At 33.8% G+C, this 20,025-nt stretch overlaps 1 protein-coding gene across 1 annotated transcript in view; it reads right to left on the reverse strand.

Moving 5' to 3' along the window:
- The window catches only part of PCLO (piccolo presynaptic cytomatrix protein), a 341,606-nt gene that overhangs the window by 136,319 nt on the left and 185,262 nt on the right, over positions 1–20,025 (reverse strand). The window contains exon 7 of the mRNA XM_087821122.1: positions 816–3,003. Within this exon, the coding sequence (XP_087677248.1) occupies positions 816–3,003 (2,188 nt within the window). The remainder of the gene's footprint in view (positions 1–815; positions 3,004–20,025) is intronic.

Consider the following 20,025-nt stretch of genomic DNA (forward strand, 5'->3'; position numbering starts at 1 on the left):
AAGGATGCAAAAAGCGAAGCCAAGGAAACAGCTCAACAGGTGCACCTGGAGGGCTTCAGCTCCAAACAGCTAAACTCATAAAAGCACTGTTCAAAATTTGGATTTTAAACCTAAAAAATACCTTATATATATAATGAAAAGATTACTTATTGTCAATATCATACTTGGTGCTAAGCTTTCTAATTTATAATGCAAAAGTACAAATTTGTCAATTATGGTATTCATAATGAGAGAGATAAAATACAAACCTTTTATTTAAGGAGAATTATGAAATTATGCATTTACTAATATCAGGGACCTATACAAAAATTATCAGATGAGAACATTCTCTGAATTAATAAATACTAGTCTCACAAAAATGACATAATTTCTTTATTACGAAGTCTGGCAGAATAATACTTAATGGCTCTAAACCTTAATAACTTCACAAACTGAAAGAAACTTACCAGTAACATTAAAAATGCATTTAAAAAATAAAAGAAACATACAATGAAAAACTTTCCAACTGTGGATTTAAAGAATGACCATTTTATTGACACAATTACTGATATTGGTTTTGGAAAAGTGGATGGCAAACAAATAAAGCAATTAGGAAATAACAGTAAAAGAATAAACTAAAAAGAAATAAAGAAAAGCATGCTACAAAATCTATACACAAGATAAAGTTTCCATTTTACAAGAAATAAAACTGAAGTAAACATGCAAAACACAAACCAAGAAAAGTAGAATGCATCCTTACATAAGGAAAATTAAACATGCAGAAAAACAAGAGTTTGAGTTTTGAGAATAACAAGGTAGTTTGAGGCCCAATTTACCTTCGCTGTCTGACATGGCGTGTTGGAAGTCATCCATTATGAATGCTATGTCACGGTCATAGCCTCGAGTCCGTGATTCTTCTCTCATGTGCTGCTGAACTTCAGGCAATGAGTGACTTGATCCAAACTGATCTCTGGTGTCTGCAGATATTGGTGGCAGGGGTCCAGCTGCTGCCCTGGCCATTCCCATTGGCTGGCCAACTGGACTGAGTGGACTTTCTTCTTCAGAATTCTGGGCCACAATTGGTATTCTTCCCCTACTCTGGCTAATTGGCAAACTGGTAGGTTTAGTTCTGCCAGAGGGTGATGCATGACCAAAGGAAACATCTAGAGCTTCAGCCTCTTGAGCTTTCAGTCTTAGAGAAGAGCTGGAAGAATCTCTTTTGATTGATAAATCAAGCCCATAGACAGAAGAAGGTCTGGAAGAAGGTCTGGACCTGCTGCCACTACTGTATGGCTTATCCGCTTCATCCTGCAGAGCTGACCGTATGGTATTGCCTAATGTGCCCAGTCCTGTGCCAAGAGATGACCCCATAAATTTTTGTTGATCTGTAATATTTTTTCTGAGGCCAAAAGTGATATCATCTTGAAGAAGCCTTGCTCTAGAAGAAATTCCACCAATAGATGAAGTGCTAGATGTCATATAGCTTGAATAATCAGGTTCCAGGTCTCTACTTTCTTGAATAGGTGAAAATTTTGACATTTTAGGGTCAATTAGTGATTTCTTATGCTTGGACTGCTTTTGATAAAGTATGGCTGGTGGTAGTTGTTTTGCTGCTTGTTTTTCAAGTGTGAGTCTACCAATGCTGTACTTTTCAGATTTTGGAAAATGTCTGTAGCCAGTATCAGCATGGTAATAATGGGAGAGACTAGCAAGGTGATCTAAGCTCTCTGCCCCTCTACGGAATTCTTGTTTAATCTGATGTTTCAGGAGCTTTAACTCATATGGATCCTCCATTGGATCTTCCTCTGCTTTCACATAACTATGCAATCTGGAGGAAGTCTGTAAAGGTGCTAGGAAATCTGTCACTTCTTGAGACCTCCGTGTTTCAGTGGTTCTAAGGAGACGGTCTGTTTTCGACAGATCCTTGTCATGAAGACTAAATGCAGTGGTTAATGCTGCTGTTCCTTTGGTAATCTCTCCAATGTCATCAATTAGGACAAAATTTCGTGCAGTATGATGGTCAATATCTGTGTAAAAAGAATCTGCAGAGATGCTTGATATTGGACTGCTTGCCATGCTACTTCTCTCCTCCAATCCTATTCTCAAGTCTAAGCTATTGTACTTACTACCAAGATGGGAAACAGCATATGTATTATCGGTGGAAACAGGTGCTATCATCAGGGGTTGGTTGCGAATCACCTCATAGTTTGAAGTTATCTTGGGCTCCAAATACAATGTAGTTTGCCGTGGCTTCTGTTGTATCACCATCATCTGCGATGGTAACTGGTAAGAAGGTTGTGGGGTTGGTGTAGGTTGAGCTTGAGGTGTGAAGGACATTGTTGCCACAGCCTGGAATGTTGGTTGAGTCTGATAAGGTGAAACTTGCTGATGGTACAAAGTCTGTTGCTGAAAATGGGACTGTTGGGTGTATGGGGTGGGTGCTTGGGTAGGAAGAGCAGGAGAAGAATATTGGTATTGTGTATAAGGACTCGTAGGAGGAACTAGCTGAGACTCTGTTTGGGTTTGTGGAGGTATAAACTGGCTGAATTCTGTTTGGGGAGCAGTTCTTGGTCGCTCTATGCCATGCTGGCTTTCTATTCGGGATGGCCTGGTGCTGCTCACCTCACTGTCAGACATGTAATCCCGATCCTCGGCTACTCCCTGGAGGTAGGCTCGCTCTCTCTTTTCTCTCTCCTTTAACAATGCCTCTTTCCTCCTGTTAATTCCCATTTCTAGGTACCTTAATTTGGCATCAATCTCCTTTTCTTCCTCATCAAGTTCTGCTTGTTTCTTTCTAAGTTTTGCAGATTCCCTCTCTACAAGATCAAGTTCTCTGTCTATATCCTGGAGAATCTTGGCTCGTGCCATGGTGTTGGTTCTGCAGATCCTTCTCCTGGAAACTGTGCCCATTGTGCTGTAAGTTGACTGAGTTCCTGTTGAGGTCTCCTCAGGAGGTGGGTTAGGCAGCGTTCTCTTAACTTTTTTCTGGGTGCCAGAGGGTGTTATGGTCTGAGAACTTTTAGTCTATAATTAAATAAACAAAATATAGTACTTTACTATCAAGGAAAAAGTTAAAGATAAAAAACCTTCATAATTTATACGTAAATAAATATTTTTTAGGTATGACAGTATAATAAAATTAAAGTGTTATACATAATTTTAAATATTAGCCACAAATGCAATTAATTGAAAAATCATTTTTTCTTTCTTGGTAAATTGGTTATCATTATAACTTCTGCAACATTAGAAGTGAGTTTTGAAATCAAGCACAGAACTCATTGCTAGGCATGCTTATATTTTAGCTAGACTCTTAGGAGAACCCTAAAAGCTGATTTTTCATCCTATTTAGTATCATGAGATTATTTACTGAATGTAATCCTAAAATATTTGTATTAACTACCTAAAACTTAAGTTACGTTTGTTAGAGATAATACTTATCTACCACTGGTAAGTTCAATTGTTTGCTTCAATCTTTCCATTCCTATTTTTACCACCTAGAATAGCTGTCATTCCTATTCCAATCATGAAATGTTTTGAAATTAAACCCTCAAATTCTTTAACATCTTTTTTCCTCTAAAATAAGTAACCTGAACAAATATCCCATTTAATCTTCCACTATTTTTGTGATTATTTGGGTCTTGTATTTTCTTTCAACTTTATTATTCTTCATTAATTTTTACTTCTTAATGCTTTAGCAACTCCTACAAAAAGCAAAAATAATCCCACCAAAACAAAACAAAACAAAACAAAACAAAACAAAACAAAACAAAACAAAACAAAACAAAACAAAAACCTGACTGCAATAAAAATCCATTGAAATCTTTTTTTAATTAGATAAAGAATATCATTTGTGAACTGGCAGATATTTTCAATTTCATGTGGTTAATTTGTCACAAACTTGCCTTCTAAGAATCACACAATTTTACACTGTCAAATATGAGAGAACATATTCACTATTTATAGTTAAGACAAACTAATGTCAGTTAACCAAGCATTTAGTAGCATATTCACAACTACATCTTAGGTCTTCTGCCTTCTAGTTGCATATTCTTTACAATTTCTTTCTTTTTCTTACTTATAATCCAAAGACCTTAATTCTTTTCCTTCTCCCAATCACCAAATATTGAGGGCAGAAAAAGAATAGAAAATATATAAGAATTATGCCTAAATAATTAGATCATATTTGTCCAAGACCCTGTGCCTTCAATGCCTTTTATTATTTCTAAACTCATTTCCATGGTGTTTTTATCTGCTTTCTGTTATAATTTTTCTGCTCTCTTTATCTACCCTCACTAATTGTTTCTGTAACAGAAATCATAATCAGATGCATAGCTTAAATATCAATTGAGGTTTATGTATATTTCTGACATTTAAAACATCTGCATGCAAATTCATAATGATTAAATATTGTGATTCTGTGAAATATGTTAGAGTGATTTTGAAATTGTAGACTGTACCTCCTCACAGAGAAATCTCAAAGAATATGGGAAATTGGAGCCTCAAAAGCAGCTGTTTTGGTATGCTATTTATTCTCTCTCCCCCTCAAGTCTTTTCATTTTACTTAATACAATTATGAGGTTATTATGAAGCAGTGTGCAAAACCTGTGTACATATTATAGGCATCCATTAAATATCATTTCCTTGCAAAATCTCTTTATTTCTACAGAAAATATAATTTTGATAAATTCATATTCTACATCTTTTTTCCAAAATTTATTTACAAAATTATAAAATTTGAAATCTAATAATAATTTCCTTAATAATTTTCTAAAATACTACTATGGATATATGTCTTCTATTTTTAAAAAGTTTTTCCATGATATATTTTCTGTTCTCTGAATATGATGGTGCACAATGGGAGGCTGAAATTACTGTTTATTTTTCCCTGACTTTCATTTGGCATATTTGGTGTATGCATGAGAATTTTAAAATTTAAAATGTTCATTTGCACTACATGCTAGTGGCTGCAAAATGGTTTAATAAAAGGGTGTTTAACTGTGCTACCCCGAAAGTGTTCTGGCATTGCACAAAATGGAGACATTTCTAAGTAAGACTTTTTCTTCCCATCAAAGGAAGATTAAAAACACCCATCAATTAATACAACACTAAATGCTGATCCTGGCAGAGAAAGCATACACAACAGAGACAGTAACCATGACATGAAGCAAATAAATGCAATGAAAAGAATTTCTAGGGTAGATACATACATTTTAAAAAATAATTTTTAAAAATATTGAAGGCATCCATTGAATGGGTGCATGTATTTGTTAAATGAAAGAATGAGAAAATAAAAGGGTAAAATTAGAACTTACTGTGATTAATTTTAAAGGTTCTGAATCAAGAAGTGAATTTCTCAGAATTCACTGACTTGAATAAGAGTATATATGAAATCACAGGAAAAATAAAATCATGAAGAACAACAACAAAAAAGACTATTTATTGCATTAAGAGTAATGGTTAATAAAGTACACTAGAAATTGATATTAGCTCTTATTACTTATTGCTCATACATGTAAGAATTATTTCCTAATTTAACTTTATGACTAATATATTATAGTCTCACTTGAGACAGTAGGTTTAGTCAAATTCATTTTTTTGGTTAATGTAATCCTAGGTACTGGGGATTTCAAATTATCCTCCAGAGTTGCAAATATTTACTCATCTGTGGCTTGTGTTAATTAATATTTTGTGTGCCATAAATGTGAGTCATGGAAGCAAGAGACAGAGCTGGTTGGTAGAAGTTATGTACTTACTGAGTTAGCCTAGCTGACCACTCAGTCTCTACAAATTGAACTAGTTTGCTGTTCCTTACTTGGCAACGTTACTAGCTTTTACTCTGACTGTAGAAGTCAAGAAGTCGGAGACTTCTCAAGGTCTCTGCCATATTTCTTCCAAATGAGAGGAAGTGTAACATAATGACTCAAAGCTTAGTCTCTTTTTAATCCCGGCTCTATCTTTCACAAGCTGTGAAACTTTTAGCAAGTTGCTTAAACTCCCTAGGCCTCACTTTTCTTAAATGTAAAAGAAGGTTAATATTTATCTTTACATTATTGGTTTAAGGAGTAAATGAGTTAAAAAAAAAAAAAAGTCTAAATTAATTACTGTTCCTGATGGCAGACAGAAATATAATAGATAATTTAAAATGATGTCTTGGCAACTTATAATTTTAAAAAAACTGAATTTCAAGACCATAAATAACTTCTAAACTGGGCATTTAATTCTAATCCAATCAATATAATGTAAAATAAGAGTGCAGAACTCCAAAACAGAGAATCAAAACAAAGCAATATAATTGCTTAGAAAAAATGTATAAAAGAAAAGTTCATCATGATTAAAGGCGATATTGTTGGACACCATGATTAGAGATGAGAATAACAATCTAGAAAATCTTAGTGTTTAATAAGATTTTCCTTATGACCAGCTTATTAAAAGTTGTCTTTAGATAGATCTGGTGCCCTTAATCTGAAAAAAAATTATCATACTAAATAACTGTATATATAAATTTAAATTATTTTCAAATAGCTATGCAAATAGCAGACCAATGGAAAAGCCCTAACAATAGAATGGATGGAGGTTGAAGGGGGGCCAGGGAGAATAATTCATTTAAATTGGAGTATTTAGGAGGTAATTGTGGTAACAAGCAAATACACTCCAGGAAAAATTTTGCTGTCCAAAGTTATTTTAAACAACATTCTTCTCAGGGTTATCAATTTATACTATGCATCTTATATGCAAAGGAAAGAAATTCTTCCTTGTTCTGAGGTGTCAGGGCTATTAATAAAATAAAAGTAGCTAAGGTCTATGGACACACTATCCTAAGGACTTCAAATATATGTATATGCATTATCTCATTGTCAAAATCATCTAAACTCAATCTAGGGATGATTAAAAGATACCTATTTTTCCCCTAATAGGTGAAGAAGCAAAAAATAGATACTGGACCAAAATTATTTATCGATTGCTATATATAATAAATATATATTCAACTTACTAATTCATTGCAATAGTTGCTAAGTATAATTCTAAAATCCAGTGTTCTAGATACTAATGACACAGAGTTAAAAGGCACGAGATTAAATAAACCTAAACCTTGTTCTCAAGGAATTCATAAGTCAGGAATGTTTTATAGACTGTTGTATGAAGAAACTACTTCAGTCTTTTCCTAAATAGCCCTTGTTGTTAATATCAGAGATATAAGGACTTAGGAATGTATTTTTCATTTTATAAATATAGAAAACTAGACCTGCTGTTGGAAATCAGTGTTCATCATGATTAAATATCTTGGACTTTTAAGCTTGTTCTTTCAGTTAAACAGGAAATATTTTTATGAAAGCCTCTTACTTTTAGATAATGGAGATGTGGATTCACTTGCAAACAGTATAATTCCACAAAGATTTATCAAGTAAATGATACTTTGATGGAGATAAATATCATATAACTTGTTAAAAGATCATCTATACAACAAGTCAGAAGGTGACTTAGAGATTATATAAACTGAGTGTATTGGGACCCAGAATAAGAATGGTTTACTTTTAGTTTAGGGAAGGAAAGATGGATTAAGACATGATAGTGAGCCTGGTTCAGGAAGAATGGATGGGACTTAAAACAAGAATATTTTCTATGTGGAAGGAACAGTATGAAATGCAATTTTTCATAGAGGCACCAAAGATTATCTGGTTTCACTTCATGCTAGTGATGCATTAATATCTATGAGATGGAAAATTCAGAGTATCTTATGAAAATAGAAAAATAAATTTTACAGGAAAAAAACACACCTGGAAAGCTATATCTATTTTAAAAGTTCTATTCATCCATTTTCATTTTTTTACAGATGGAAAAGGCAACCCTGGTTATTACATACTGGTCAAATTAACTCCAATATCATGTGAAATACCAGGGCAAAGCATGAAAATGCAAATGTGCCATCATTGGCAATGACTGTAATGCAGTGCACTGGGTAGCAATCAGTGTGGCTTTGCTAAAGAGAAAACTGTGCCAGCCCAACTTAAGACCCTTCAACGATAATGTGGCATGTAGATAGCACAGAAACAAGAGCTACAGCCTGTGGGGCTTCAGCAAAGCTTTCCATTGTCCCATGACATAATCACCCACATAGTTTTGGCCATAAGAATAAAAAATCTTACAATTTGTCAGGAGCCCATATGTACACCATGGCTGTTATGGTCCCAACATCAATGTAAGCAATCAATTAATGTTTCTTAACCTTGGCACTCAGGACATTTTTGACCAAATGATTCTATGCTGGGAGGGCGGTGGCTGTTTGCTCACTGTAGGATGTTTCGGGGTGACTGGCCTCTGCAGACTGGATGCCACGAGCACGTCCTGCCCCACTCACATAAAGCAAGTGCTGCTAAGCATTGTCCAAAACCTCCCGGCCAGGTAAGAGCAGACAGGCACCCTGAGAACAACGAGGCAGAGTATGGAAAAAGGAAGTCCTCAGGAAGGGACTGCTGACCTACTGTTACTTAATTATATCTGTAGATAAAGAGAATGCTAGTATTTGTATATCTGAGTGCCTTAGTCTGAATGGAAAAGGTAGGCTTCTTAGATGAACTGGGACTTGAATGGTGCCTTGAAAATGAAAACTCTTGGGATACAGGATGAAAGAAAAAGAGACATTCCAGGCTATGGTTATAATCTGAGAAAATTAATAAAAATAGGAATGTATTAGATTTTTTGTTTTGTTATAAGTTTGTTTTATGATCCTATAATTAATATCATTGAATAGGATAATTCTTACCTACTGGATTAACATGAACTAAGATTCAAAAGATATTCAACCAGGTTTTTAAAAATATAGTTTCATTAGAGAACAGGGAGAAAAAAATCCCAGATACCTACAACTATGAGAATTAGTCCATTCAGTATAGAAAATTAATCTCTATAGTTTAGCCTCATAAACAATCTTGGGAAATTTTCCATAGCTGCAATAACTAAGGAAAAATCAGAAGGTAAGGAATTGTCAGTCTGATTAAAAAATTATATAAATGACAGTTCTTTGTTAAAGGTTGCCCGTTACTTTAAGTTCAAATAAGAATCAATGGTGTAATTAAAAAGAGATTACAACCTTACGAAGACAGGATGATTATGTAGTTTGAGAAACTTAACACCAGAATCACTAATGGAGATTAGTTGGAGAGCTAAATTCAATTTTAAAATAAAGAAATTCTTATCATCTTAAAAGTAATTTAAGAAACAAATTAATAACAGTGAAAAATTGTTTTTAAAGTTGAGTTGAAATTGCCCTTAGGGTCAGTCCCACCCTCTTCGAACTTTCATCTAGAGCCTTCATTTACTTTGTAGATGACAGTAAGTCTTTGTCTTAATAAGAAGTATGCTCATACATAGTATCCTGCTCTCTGACTTTATTTGCTCTGCTATGTGCTTGGCCATTCATTCTTCCTAGGATGTAAATAACATCTATAAAGAGCTATGTCTTTTAAGTATTAGGAAGGTCAGTAAATGTTTATCCCCATCAACCAAGGTAGCTCTTTAAAATATATGAACATAGGTTAGCATATTTCTTTAACTTTGGGAAGTTAAAGTGAAGGATGATGATAAAGGTCTAAGGAAAACATAAGGCTGTAAATTGGAAAATATGCCTTTACACATCCTTTCTCATTAAACTGACTAGATGCAGAGTTTTACTATGAAATGTCAATGTAAACATGAATTCACCTTCACGGGGTCTCCCCCACCCCAGTATCAACAGTTTCCAATTTTAAGACAAAAATAGAAGTTGAATGTAAAAATATGCAGCATTCTATTAGGTGCACTGTATCATTAATAACATGTTCCCCAAATAGACGCATTATTTAACAGCATCCTATGTAGAGCTAACACACACAAAATGTTTAGTGTAAGGGTTCAAGAATTTCTACTGCTTTAAGGGGTACAAAGATAAAAGAAAACAGAAGAGTAATCTGTGAAGAAGTGAAAATCTAAATGATATCATTTATGAAAAAATACTTTAAAAACTGGTAAAACATTTAAAATCCATTAGAATTTGAAATAGGCACACTGCCTGGCACAAACAAACTTAATCCATCAAATTTCTTCAGCTAGAGTACTGTTGAATGGTGTAACAACTATTTTTATGAATCAAAATGGTAAACAAGCAGTATTATCACTGTTAATGGAATATCACTGAATTATTGAAAAATTATAGACACTTTCACCAACAAACAGTCTTGACTGTTACCACAGGAGAGAATTTACCGTTTGTGAATGTAATTGAAATAGTTTTTAAAAAGTAGTTTTTCTCAAATTGTCATAATATTCTAGTAACAAGAAAAAAGTGAGAAACTCAATTATAGGACCCTATTACTGGGAGAATAAAAAAAGAAGTAACAAAAGATATTTAAAAGTCACACATTTATAAGCTATTTCCCAAAGTCTAGTAATATAGATAAAAATGTTCTCCAAACAGTATTGTGAAAATGGCACTCAATATCGCATCAGACATCTTTAGGCTTTTCCTTAATGTGCCTCATGTCCCAGTTTGTTTTGTTTTCTTGCTGAAAGTCATTGCTCTTGGGCTGAGCAGCCAAGCAGAAAACTAGTTTCTACCTCACTAGATAGAGGCATTAGATATGTCAGTCTGTGCAACACTTACTGCCTTATATTTTCTGGAATGTCCCAGAGATTAATTTATTTTGTTTTCTCTGCCTAAAGTATTTTTACAAAGTCCTCTGATAACGTTTTTAAGATGAACATTTTTTCTATGTATGCACGCATGTATGTGCATGTATACCACCTTCCCTCCTGCCCTGTCTCTTCCCTCCCTTTCTTTCCTCTTTTCTTTTTACTCTCCTAACATCATATCAGATAGTTATATTCCAATGAATTGAACAGAGTATATGCTGTTCAATGATCAGACACAGATCTAGAGTTCAAGAGGAATATTCATATTTCATCGCAAATCTCTTCAGAAGAATGTTCAGAAGTAATGATCACTAGAGATTACTTTAAGAAGATTAAGAAATAGAGAACTAGGTGTCAGATCGTCATCCCCACCGACATGTTAGTTATTTAAAGCTTTGCCAGACAGCTGATGAGATGTCAATTTATTACACACAGGTGAAATCACATGATAGTTATGCTTACAGATGAAACATGCTGGACTGCACTGTTGATGCAAATGTATTCCTGGAGAGAAAGGCAAACATCCCCAAGTTTGTTTTGTCTTCCTTTCTATTTTTATTTTTTTTAAATAAATTTTGGAGTAATTTGTTACACAGCAGTATGTAACTAATGTGCCCACTGACTTTCTATTGTATTGAGCATCTGAAGATATGACTATTTATCTTTCTGATGATTTGGTCTCACATTCTTTTTTTTTTTTTTAAAATATATCTTTATTGATTTCAGAGAGAGGAAAGGAGAGGGAGAGAGAGAGACAGAAGCATCAATGATGAGAGAGTCACTGATCGCACCCGCAACCCGGGCATGTGCCCTGACCGGGAATCGAACCCCGATCGCCTGGATCCCAGGTCGACGCTCAACCGCTGAGCAACGCCCAGCCGGGCTGGTCTCACATTCTTTAGACAGACAGTCCATCCACTCTGATAACTACTTCCTGCCCGTGTTATAGGTAGACTCTTTACTGTTTTGTTTCTCCTTACTTTTTGTGTTATTTTCTGTTGTAAAGCCCTTATTCATGAGCCAGAAGTGGCTCACTGTGGAGTCAGCAGGACCGTCTCGGGATTACTGCCTCAGTCTTCTTTTCTGGCTGATAGTTCCTACCAGGTAAGAGGGACTGGACCAGTCTTTGAGGTGCTCCCAAGAAATGGGGATGATGTATAAGTTGTTTATTAAACACCAAGGGAACAGTTGAAATGCTAGCTATTTAGCTTTTTGAAATGTATCCTAAAATTTTCAGTTTTCTAAAATGTTAGATTTTTCAGTGAAAATTATTTTAAGTGTTTCTCACAGTGGCTATTTACAGAAAGAGGAAGCATTTGAGAAAACAGCTTACTCTGGGCAAAAAAAATATGCCTTTTAGGTCTTCTAATCTCCTGAACAGTCTCCAGCCCTCAAAGGCTTGCCTTATACACATGACTAAATCAACACTTACAGGGCTAACTTGTACTTAAGAGAGACCAAGAGTATTTCTAGTTTCTAATATTCCTGATAGATAAGAAATGAAGAAATGTTCCCAATAAGATTACCAAACTGTGCTATTTTTAAAATGGTGACACTGAAATTATGTTTTTCAATACACACAAATAGAAATACAAGCTGACTTGTACTTGAAAATTACATCAGAAGTCTAAATTTTGAGGCTGTTTGTAAAAATACAGCCAAGGTCAAAAGACCCCTTGGTCTTTTTGTGATTCTTCATACACGAGTGAATTGTCTTTTCTCATAAAAGCTGAAAATCAGATCTATCATAGGAATACATAGACTTTAATAGGTTGTTGGGGGGGGTGTCTTTATTACTCAGATAATTAAATCTCTAGTGATGAAATGTCATGCATTAGAATTAATATTAGGGAGGTTTGGTTTTATACCCTTCTAAAATCATTCTACATGTTCACCTCACTGACCAATTAAGAGCCTGATGTTTTTTAGAAGTTAGTTTACTACTCCAAGCTGTCTTTGCATATGAAATAATAATAAATATGACTTTTACAAACTGCTCTCATTAATCACTTTAATGGGCAAAATTATTTAAAATGTTCTTGAAAAGAAATGGACAGATTTTTATGGCGGACATCCAAAGACACTGAGAAGTCCCCTATGACCCTCAGGGGAGCCTAACAATTGAAATTTCTTTTGTTGGGGTTATTTTTCTTGAAAGTCTAGAAAAAAAGGACACAATGAGTGGTAAGATATTATTATAAATTATTAGCTGATTATCATTATAATATCCATTTCTTGAAAACAATAGTAATAATTCTTTAATAGAAATGAAGTGGCTTTAAGACTTAGACAAGATGTAACATAGGCAGTTAGGGGCTACAATGTAAGGCCTGACCAGATAATATCAATCAGGCTTCTAGAAAAACCTATTAATATAACTATCATTCAAGTCTATACTCCAACTACAGAGGCTGAAGATGAAATTAAAAGCTTTTACATAAGTATTAAAGAAGAAATTGATCACACACCAAAACAAGACATGCCAATAATTATAGCTGAATTGAATGCAAAAGTAGAAAAGAAAGCAGAATCAAAAATATCAGTGAAAAATTTGGACTAGGGTTCAGAAATGAAGCAGGTTATCAGCTTGTGGATTTCTATGAGCCAGACTTGTCCATCACAAACACATGCTTCAAACAACTGAGCAGATGACTGTACACACGAACTTCACCAGATGGCCAATACAAAAATCAAATAGACACTGTTATTGGAAGCTGGAGATGGAAAAGCTGTATCTCTCTGCCAAAACAAGACCAGGAGCAGATTGCGGTACTAACTATGAACTCTTACTATCAAACATTAGAGCACTAAAAGAATCATACTGTCAAAATATAATGTAAATAACATTACTGATGGATTTAAAGTCCACATAAAAAACAGATTCACGCTGTTATGCTCAATTGACTGAGAACCATATGAACTGTGGACTGAAACTAGAAATATTATTAGGGAAGAATGTGAAGAGACAATACCAGAAGTGATGAGAAAAGAAAAATTAAGAGGGATGAAAGGGAAATACTAAAAATTGTTAAAGACAGATGAGAGGCGAAAGTAAAAGGTGACAAATGCAGGATTAGAATCCTAAACACAGTTTTTCTAGTATGTAGAGAAAAAGAGAACTATTACAATAGTCAATGTAAGGAGATATAAACAACAACAACAAGTCAATAAATCACTACCATAAGATTCAAGAAATCTAAACTTGGAATGCTAAGTGCCCACAAGCAAGCACATTATCTGACCAGGAGAAAATTAAGGCAAGTGGAACCAGGATACTAAAAACCTATACAAGAGACAAAATCTGTACAGAAGAGGGTTCCTCTAGGCAGAACCTGTAATTCTAGAAAGTGAAGTGAAAGCTGCCATGAATGTATTGGGAAGAAATAAGTCACCAGGTTATGGGCTACTGAGAGAATTCTTTTAAGCCACAGAGGCTGAAACTGTCAATATTCTAACAAGAAAATGTCAACAAATACAGAAAATAAAACAATGGCCTACAGACTGGAAATGTTCAGTATACATCCCAATTTTCGAAACAAAAGATGTCAAGGAATGCAGTAACTATAGGACCACTGCTTTAATTTCCCACATAAGTAGGGTGATTCTCAAGGTGACAAGAAATGCTGGATTCTCAAGCCGGGTTTAGAAAAAGAAGATGCACTTGAGACATATTCAAGAACATTTGTACTGGATTGTGCCAAAGAATTTCAGAAGAAGGTTAGTCTGTGTTTTACAGACTAAAGTAAAGCCTTTGACTGTGTGATCATGAAGAGCTATGTATGGGCTGCTCTGAAAGAAATGGGTGTGCCTCAGCACTGAACTGCCCGGTTGTGTAACCTGCATTGTGGACAGGGAGCCACTGTCAGGGCAGAGTATGGAGAGAGAGAATGATTTCCCACAGCAAAGGTGTCAGCAAGGGTACATTTTTGTCTTCCTATTTGTTTAATCTGTATGAATAACTTATACAAAAAACTGGCGTAGATTCAGAGGAAGCAGCAGCAAAAACTGGTGGAAGAAATACACCTTCATATTGGAGATATGCAGATGATACCAACTTACTAGCAGAAAGCAGCAATGATTCAAAACTACTTCTGATGAAAGTGAAAGAAGAAAGTGCCAAAGTAGGACTGCGTTTGAACCTCAAGAAGACAAAAATCCTGACTACAGAAGAAATAAAGAACATTATCATAGACAACGAGAACACTGAAATTGTTAGAGGTTTTGCTTACCTTGGTTCACTCATCGATCCGAAAGGAGACTACAGCCAAGAAAGCGAGAGAACAGTAGCAATGACAAAATTAGGAAAGATCACGAAGAGCAAAGAAGTGTCTTTAGACACCAAGGCTAAAATCATTTGCACTCACTTTATTATTCTCAGTTACTATGTCCAAATGCAAAAGTTGGACTGAAGAAGGTTGATAGGAAAAACTAATTCATTTGAAATATGGAGTCGGAGGAGAGGTCTATGGATACCCTGGACCACCAGAAAGGAAAATAAGTGGGTCCTAGAGTTACTTAAGCCCAAAACATCACAGGAGGCAAAAATAACATTAAAGCTGTTCTACTTTGGGCACATCGTGATAAGGCAAGATTCTTTAAAAAGGCAATAATGCTGAGAAAAATAGAAGGCAGCAGGAAAAGAGGAAGATCAGATATGAGATGAATTGAATCCATAAAAGAAGCCATATGTATGTGTTTAAGGAGCTGAACAAGACCACTGAGGATAGACATTGTGTATATCACTCATTCATAGGGTCTCCAGGAGTCAGATCTGACATATGGCATGTAACACATAATATTACCAAATATGCATATGAAAACTCAATATAAACTATGATTTGTTGGTACTAGGAGTTAAGAAATTTATAAACTAAACGCTTTTCCTAAAATCATAAAGATTTTGGACTTTCTAATCTAACAATGACTCACTGGGGAAAAAGTAGGTAGGCCATTATGTAGAATGACCAGAAAGAGGTTGAATATACTGAAAAGAATATGTTTGAATTCAGTAACCCCCTATACTTCACTGGTTTCCTATTAGACAAAATGAGCTTAGTTGTTTCAAGTACTTAGTAGACTGATTGGTTACAAAGCACTCAATAAATGATAGCTGCTAATATTGTAATTTCTGTTATTGTAGAGATCAAATGGGATTATGTAAGTACATGTTTGCCTCACACAAAACAAAACAAAAAACAAATAAGAAAAGCTCTGTAACAGAGAATCCTCATTTTTTTAATGTTAAAGAATGATCCATGTCTATAAAGAATAAGCTTAACAGAGTTAACTACTTCTTTACATAAAGCTAAAAATGAAATGAGTAAGCTATTAATTATTTGTATTACCTGTATGCCAAAAGTGAAACAGAACAAATTATAAATTAAAATTCTATGCCATGACTGGAGCGACATCGTAGAAATGGCAAAGTGGGAAATTCCAAGAATTGATCCTTCCACTAAATCAACCTTTAGGCTCGCAAAAACAGACAGAATCAACATTTTTGGAACTCTAGAATCTACTAAAAAAGCTTAGAGCAAACAGGGGAATGCTCAATGAAGAAAGAGACTACTATAATTCAGTAAAAAAGCACTGTGGGATTTTTGCTTACTGTCTTACAATTCGCCATTCTCCAGCTCAGATACAACATCTAGACAGATAAAATAGGAACCAGAGGACTTAAAATACCATAAACCAATTAGAATAAACATACAGAACATTCTCCTCAACAAGTGCACAATACACATTTTTGTGAAGTGCACTTGGAATATCTTCCAGATAGACTATATGTCAGGCCACAATACAAATATCAACAAATTTTAAAAGACTGAAATCATATAAAGTATTTTCTCTGATTACAGTGGAATGAAGCTAGAAATCAATACAAAAAGAAAAACTGAAAAATTCATAAGTATGTGAAAATCAAACCATACACTTTTGAACAACAAGTGGATCAGAAAAGAAATGACGTGGGAAATGAGAAAATACTTTAGAATGAATGAAAATAAAAAACCAAGATGACAAAACATGACACACAGTGACATCAGTTATAAGAAGGAAGTTCAGAGCTGTAATGCATACATTAAAAAAAAGAAAGTTCTCAAATCAATATCCTAACTTGACTTCTATGGAACTCAAAAAAAGAAGAGCAAACTAATAGAAGAAAAAAAAATTAAAAATAAATGAAATACAGAAAATAGAATCGATAATATCAAAAGTTGGTTATTTGTAAATATCAAGACAACTGACAAAATTTTAGTTAGACTGACTAAGAAAAAAATAGAAGACACAAATAAATAAAATAATAAATAAGAATAGGGATTTAGGAGCGAACTTACATAAATAAAAAGGATTACATGAGAATTCTACAAACAATTTCATGCCAACAAACTAAATAACCTAGATAAAATTGAAATGGACAAAGTCCTAGAAATTTAATTTTTTTAAAAAATTGAACAGATTTATAAGTAAAGAAATTGAATCAGTAATAAAAAAAACCTCCAAAAGGTAACAAAAAATAACCCAGGTTCAGACTGATTCCCTGGTGAATTCTACCAAACTCTTAAAGAAGAATGAGTGCCAGTTTTCCTGAAATATTTTTTAAAATAGAAGAGGAGAGTATACTTTCCAATTTATTTTATGAGGAGAATATTAGCTTGATACCAAATATGTCATAAAAAAGTAACCTACAGGCCAATATCACTTAGGAAAATAGATGCAAAATTCCTCAATAAAATACTAGTAAACCAAATTCAACGGCATTAAAATGATGAATTAGTGAAATTTATCACTGGAATGCAATGTGATTTAATATACAAAATACCAAAATCAATCAGTGTAATACAGAATTACAATAGAATAAAGAAAAAAAAAACCTATTATGAGCACCTCAATTGATGCAGAGAAAGCCAGCATCCTTTCATAGCAATAACACAAAAAAAATGATAAAGGGCATTTATAAAAAATCCATAGCTAACATCATACTTAACAGTGAGAGAATTCATGGTGAAAAAAGACTAAAAGCTTTTCCTCTGAGATAAGAAATAAGAAAAGGAAGTCTACTTTTACCACTGCTATTCTGTACTGTATTGAAAGTTCTAGTAAAAGAAATTAAGCAAGAAAAATAAATAAAAGACATCCAAACTGGAAAGGAAGAAATAAAGCAATTCATTCACAGATTACATGATCCTATGTATAGAAAATACTACGAATGCATAATGAAACTTAGCTAATAAACAAATTCAGCAAAGTTGCAGGCTACAAGATCAATATAAAAAAATGTCAGTTGTGTTTCTATACACGTGCAATGGCTAACCTGAAAAGGAAATCAAGAAAATTTCATTTATAACATTATTCAAAGAATAAAATATCTAGCAACAATTCCACCAATGAGGTGAAAGACTTGTATGCCAAATGTTACAAAACTTTGTTACAAAGTTTAATAAAGAAGAGCTAAATAAATGAAAAGATATCCAGTGTACATGGAATGGGAGAATTAATATAAGGTTAAGATGGCAATATCACCCAAAGTGATCTACAGGCTCAATGCACTTTCTATGAAAATTCCAATGGCCTTCTTTGCAGAAATAGAAAAGCTGATCAGCAAATTCATATGTAATTTCAAAGAGCCCCAAACAGCCAAAACAATATTGAAATCAAAGTTTGAGGACCCACACTTCCTTATTTCACAAAACTTCAAAGGTACAGTAATCAAAACAGTGTGATACTGGCATAAGGACATACATAGATCAACAGAATACAATTGAGAGTATAGTAATAAGCCCTTACATTTATGGCTATTTCATTTTCAACAAGGGTTCCAAAGACCAATAGGGAAAGAACAGTTTTTTCAACAAATGATGCTGTACATCCAGATGCAAAAAAATTAAGGTGGATACCTACCTCCCATGCAAATATTAACTCAACATAGATCAATAACCTACATAAAAGAGCTATAATCACAAAATTCTCAGAAGAAAACAAAACATAGGGATAAATCTTTGTGACTTTGGATTTGGCAATGAATTGTTACGTATGACAATAAAAACATAAGTAACAAAAGAAAAAAATAAATTAAACTTCATAAAATTTTTAAAAATTTGTTCATCGAAGAACATTGTATAGAAGGTGAAAAGACAATCTACAGAATGGGGGAAATACTTGCAAATCATATGGTCTAATATCCAGAATATATAAAGAACTCTTACAACCCAACAACAACAAATAGCCCAATTAAAAACTGGGCAAAAGACTTCAATAGTCATTTCTCCTAATGAGAAATACAAATGGTCTAGAAGCACATAAAAAAGATTCTCAATATCATTAGTCATTTCTGAAATGCATATTCAAATCACAATGAGATACTAATTCTTACCCACTAGGATGGTAATAATAAAAAATGGAAAATAACAAGTACAGGGAAGAATATGGAGAAGTTGAAACCCTTACATATTGCTGATAAAAATGTAAAATGGTTCACCTGCCATGGAAAAATGTTTCACAGTTCCTTAAAAAGCTAATTATGAAATTACCATATGACCCAGCAATTCCACTCGTAAGTATATACCCAAAAGAACTGAAAATAGGTGCTCAAACAAATACGTGTGCATTAATGATCTTTGTGGCACTATTTTCAATAGCTTAATTTGCTTTAAAGTATTAAAAAATTTAATACTTCAGTGTCGTAAAATGAGACATTTACTAACAACAAGGGTAGAAAAAATAAAGTGAGGCTAATGACAATGGTATCAGAAGTAAGGGACATATGTTTCTCAATTTTATATTTTCATTTAAAAGATGTATTGCTATGTAAAAATACAGATATATTTCTTAACTAGTTTGTTGCCTCATTCAACAGCATGTTCTCTTGTTTGTTTTTCTAGGAGAAAAGAAAATGCTTGAAGATACCGGTGACCTCCTTTTCCTTTTAGTCTCCTAATGTCAAATCATTATTATTAAGTTTAAAATCACTCTTTTTGTAGTTACAACTTCAAATATTTATTGGGGCAGCAAAGCATATTTTGCCTATATGCTCTTAGCTAGACAGAAAGAAGGCTTGATGACCCATAAGCATAAAGAGAAACAAAGAAGTAATTGAAAAGCACTGACAACCTAAAGACTATGAAAACAAAATAGCGTAAGAATTGAAGTAACAGATCAGCTCACTGGAAAATTAACACAGATAACGTCCTATTCTCTCGATTACATCTGCCTGGTGCTGCTGGACCAGGACACGAATGCTCTGAGCATCTAATGCTGGTTCCTTCTTCAAGGTCAAAAAATCGTTTATAGTTCTAATATCCTTACCATGAGATAATGACTACCTTCCTTTATCAGAAAATGTGTTAAATGGTTTCTGCAAGCAATCTGAAGTAGAATAACAAA

Source organism: Miniopterus natalensis, chromosome 10 (assembly GCF_054644295.1).
Source record: "Miniopterus natalensis isolate mMinNat1 chromosome 10, mMinNat1.hap1, whole genome shotgun sequence".
NCBI lineage: Eukaryota > Metazoa > Chordata > Mammalia > Chiroptera > Miniopteridae > Miniopterus > Miniopterus natalensis.